The 4,922-nt window shown below is 41.9% G+C and overlaps 1 protein-coding gene across 1 annotated transcript; it reads left to right on the top strand.

Annotated features, from left to right (window-relative positions):
- The first annotated feature begins 365 nt into the window (after positions 1-365).
- LOC123176108 (putative receptor-like protein kinase At4g00960) lies at positions 366-3,131 on the top strand. Its single transcript, XM_044590493.1, has 6 exons — positions 366-1,158; positions 1,516-1,658; positions 1,845-1,905; positions 2,263-2,503; positions 2,597-2,747; positions 2,829-3,131. The coding sequence occupies exons 1-6, from the start codon at positions 366-368 to the stop codon at positions 3,129-3,131; spliced, it is 1,692 nt and encodes a 563-aa protein (XP_044446428.1).
- The last annotated feature ends 1,791 nt before the right edge of the window (positions 3,132-4,922 follow it).

Raw genomic sequence — 4,922 nt, forward strand, 5'->3', positions numbered from 1 at the left:
TTTTTTTTAAAGGCCTGGTGAGTTGATCATCTAGCAGAAGAACAACAAGAAGCAGTCTAGCTAGTCAGGTTAACTTGAAAACACTAGTACTTCTTTTCTTTTCGAGATTAAAAAACATTTATACTTGGTGAGACTGGAACCATATAGTATAAGGTACTACCTGTTAACTAGAAACAACTGAAATAACAAGACCCAGTCTGCATTAATGGACGCAAAGGCCGAGATTTATATATCCTCCTTTTCAAGAAGGAAAACCTGAACAAAGTTTCTTGTCCAAGAAATTGACTGTGAGCTGCAAATATATAAAGGCACCGAGTTGATAGTCTGGCAGAAGAAGAACAAGAAGCAGCCTAGCCAGTCGGGCCATGGCCACCGTCGGCGTCGTCCTCCTGCTCCTCCTACTTGCACCGTTCCTCGCGGCCGCCGATATGTTGTGCGACAACCTTAAGGCCACCTTGGTCACCCTCCCAAATAACACCTCCTCCTCCCCGGTACGCTTCGCCACTGCCGCCTTCGGCCGAGCCCCCGACATAGTCTACGCATTCACGATCTGCCGCGGCGACATCGTCGGCGTCATCTCCAACCAGTCCTACTGCCGCGAGTGCGTCAGCAACATGACTGACAAGGTGTTGAACGCTGCGCCGCAGCAGTGCTACAACGGCACCTACCACGACTACGGTGACCGCTGTATCCTCGTCTACTCCACAGACGACATCATCGCGCCGCCGTCTGGCGAAAACGGCGGCGATGACACGCCAGTCGAGAGATGGAACGACAAGAACATCACCGGCGATGCGGATGAGGTCCGCCTCATCACCGGCCTCATCCGTGAGCTTCTGGTGCAGACGGTGGAGAAGGCGGCCAGCGCGGCGCCGATGCGATTTGCCACAGGCATCATGGACAGCGGCACGACCTTCCCGATGGTGCGCTCCTTGGCGCAGTGCAGACCAGACGCATCCACCGTCGACTGCTTGGCGTGCCTGCGTCGTCTCCTCGGCGTGGTCAACGCCACCATGTCCCTACGCATGGGAGCACAGATCAATGCCATACGGTGTTATTTCAGGTACGAGGCGTATCGGTTCTATGGCGGTGAAGCGACGCTGCGCCTCACGCCACCGCCGGCGCCGTCGCTAGCTCCGACTCCGGCAAAACGCAAGAGTATGTCCCCGTGGTTGCTAGTGATTTCTGCCTACATGATCATAAGAGAGATTATGAGTCAAAGCTAACATTATCATGTTAGGGAGTATGAGCAAACTGTGGGCAATTCCCATAGTTATAGTTCCTATAGTGGCAGCAGCATTTCTGTGCTTCATCTTTTGCTCCCGTCGGATTACAAGGAAAAGAAGAGGTATTATATAGTTATTGCTTATTAGTTACTGAAACAATTTCCACTATACTATTGTTTAAATTAGAATGTCACTGTTAATTACTTCAATGTCAATGTGGCTTTGGCATCTATCATTACTTCAAGAGAGATTAATTCAGAGTTCTCAACCATATACTACTCAAACTCAGGTAAAGCGGGAGAGGAAGAACTAGGATGGCAAGGGAAGAATTCAGAGTTCTCCATGTTTGAGTTTGAACAGGTACTAGTGGCCACAAATAATTTTTCAGAAGAAAACAAACTTGGAGAATGTGGCTTTGGCACTGTCTGCAAGGTAATTCTAGTATGTGTATATATTTGCCAAATTAACATGATTGCATAAATTAGAATTATTATTATATGACTGACACATATAATTCATGAGGCAGAGGCAACGTTCCTGTTACCAACCTAACTGATAATTCGTAACTGGGAGTGGTGTACTGAGACAGACTAACATTTTGAATATATTTTTTCCCAGGGCCAGTTACCCGAGGGATCAGAGATAGCACTTAAGAGACTTGCTCCACATTCGGGTCAAGGTTTCACAGAGTTCAAAAATGAAGTCCAGCTCATAGCCAAACTCAAGCATAGGAATTTGGTTAGGCTCTTAGGTTGTTGCTCTCATGAAGACGAGAAAATATTGGTCTATGAATATTTGTCAAACAAAAGCTTGGCTTCCTTCATCTTTGGTATGCATTTGGAGTTTTAATTTAGATTAAATATTGTCTGTTGACACACAAAAATGACTAAAAATACGATTGTGTTTCTGTTTGCCCCCATGATTATAGTTCCAGTCCCTAGATAACAGAGATGCATTTCAATTTCTTAGAGTACAACTCTTTGTCATTTTTCATATCTTTTTTCCCTTGTAATAATAATATCTAATTGATTTGCAGATGAAAATAAAAGAGCTTTGCTAGATTGGTCCACACTTTTAGCAATAATTCAAGGAATAGCTCATGGACTTCTTTACCTACATAAGCACTCCCAATTGCGCGTCATACATCGAGATCTTAAACCGAGCAACATTCTCTTGGATAGCGAAATGAATCCAAAAATTTCAGACTTTGGGCTAGCAAAAATATTCAACTCAAATAGCATTGAACAAAACACTACAAGAAGAGTGTTCGGTACATAGTAAGTTTCCAAGGAATAAATCTACTCATGAATATTTATATTAGAATTCAACTATATACAATGACCTTTTATATGTATTATTTAACATTTTAGCGGCTACATGCCCCCTGAGTATGCTTCAGAAGGCATCTTCTCTATTAAATCCGATGTCTTCAGCTTTGGTGTTGTTATTTTTGAGATCATTAGTGGAAAACGGAATTCTGGTAGCCGACAATGTGGAGATTTCATCAATCTCCTTGGATATGTGAGCAAATAAACCCAAACTTAATCATGTGATATATTTATTCAATATATAACCTTCATTATGTGATGAATTTGCAAATAGGCATGGCAATTATGGAAAGAGGGAAGGTTGATTGATCTCGCTGATGCATCATTGGTTTCCAAGAGTAACCCAATAGAGATGATGAGATGCATTAACATAGCATTGTTGTGTGTACAAGATAATGCATCTGATAGACCAACCATGGCCGATGTTGTTGCGATGCTAAGCAATCAGAGAATGATCATGGCCGAGCCTAAACAACCAGCATATTTCAATGTAAGAGTGGAAAATCATGGGGCATCTTGTGCTCCCGAATCATGCAGTATTAATGATATTACCATATCGGTCACAGTTCCTAGATAGTATTTTCCTATGTCATGTGGTTTTCATTGTCCCAGTTTAGTGTGCACTTTACCATAATTGTTGTATAGTGGTTAAGTTTAAGTGGTGTTAAGAATATGACATTATATCCTCTCAAAAGTATAAAAAAAATAGTATTTTATCCATAAATTCCTATTGTATAAACAAAAAAAATATCAAGACTCTAACCTATCAAGAGGAAATTACAAGTGACCCCCTAATATGTTATGCCATTGTTGATGTAGAAATAAAGAGATGTGTTGTTGACGTAATGCATACCAGTGGTTTTCCCGTAATCATGTTTGTAAGATAATTGGTCATACTTATAGAATTTGTTGCATAAGTATCACCACTAACAGACAATATTTTAGTTCCAACAATTCTTTATGTTACTAGTTGCTTGCCAACACAACCTTGTGTTAGTGATGACAATAAGCAAAAGTGCATGATTTATAGCAGCCCGAGGCTAGTTCTCCAGATTCTTTTGTGTTATAATTATTATATCGTGATAATTATTTGCTCGTTGCATTCATGATGGCATCATTTTTGTTGCATCGGCAGTACATTGCACTCGTACCGGAATTATCAAGGTGTTTTAATAAAATTATATATGTTTGTTGATTGTCACTTCTCTAGAAGAGGTGAACATTAGCCCTTTCCATCATTGACCTTTTTCAGACCAATCAGACACATGGACGCGACCAGACCACGAGATCATTTAAAACATATTTTATACAGCGGGATTAAACGGTCTCGTAACGAGTCAGAAGGTTGCGAGCAATCATATTATATTATAACTAGCCGCCTGTCAAATTTCATCTGATTCGGAGGGCGTTTGATACTTGACCAATTAAACGAGTGAGGCACTATAACCGGTTTAAATTGTAGGTATTATCCTAAATCAAATGTCTAAGCAGATAGCCGATTTCCCCCATATCTCGATACCCTAAAGGCCCACTAAAACTTACCCTAATCGGAAGCCGTCCGATCACAATTGGATGCCCTGAAAATGCCCAAAACCCAGCCTATTAGTCCACTGCAATGAATAGCAGAGGCAACCTGCCTTATTTGAAACCATACAGGGAGTTGCTTAAGATCGCGGAAACACCAAAACTTTAGTTCATGGAGGGAAGAGAGGAGCTACATGCCATACTCTTTCTCCTTGCTAAAGCACTCCATCCCTTTGGACGATATCCCCTGAAGTTCCATCTTGGTGAGGGAGGAAAAGAGGAATCTGCAGATGGGTGCAGCAAAAATTCATGCGACCTCCTCCGTGCAGAAATCTCGTAATGTGGATTAGACAAGTTGTGTTTGCTGGTCTTCTACTTCAATATCCTCCAAAGCCCATCTGGGGTTGTGATCCCAACCAGCAAAGAGCCTAGGGGTGTGAATGCCTTTCAATTTGTTGAGCTGGCCACCGGTGGTAAGGAGAGTCTGCAAGCCCTGACATTCTACCAACTATTTTATGTTTTTACATTCCATTATTTCCAACTTGGAGAGCCTTGGGAGGTGGGGAATGAGCTCTGTCAACTCCTTCTCACTATTACCATGTAAGCTACCGACCTTCATATACTTAATAGGTAGCTGCCATTCCAAATCACCCTAAGCTCCTACAGCTCCAACCAAACCAACTAAAAATTCTATAGTCAATGTTTTCAAAGAGGTTAGCACCAGAAGGTGCTTCAACGCCAGAGGTGGGCAATTCATTATTTTCAACTTGTCAAGACATGTTCCTTTGTCGAAAATTACCACTTGATCTAAGCTATGCAGATCACCTTTTCCCATAATAAAAAA

Source organism: Triticum aestivum, unplaced genomic scaffold, assembly GCF_018294505.1.
Source record: "Triticum aestivum cultivar Chinese Spring unplaced genomic scaffold, IWGSC CS RefSeq v2.1 scaffold149103, whole genome shotgun sequence".
Taxonomy (NCBI): Eukaryota; Viridiplantae; Streptophyta; class Magnoliopsida; order Poales; family Poaceae; genus Triticum; species Triticum aestivum.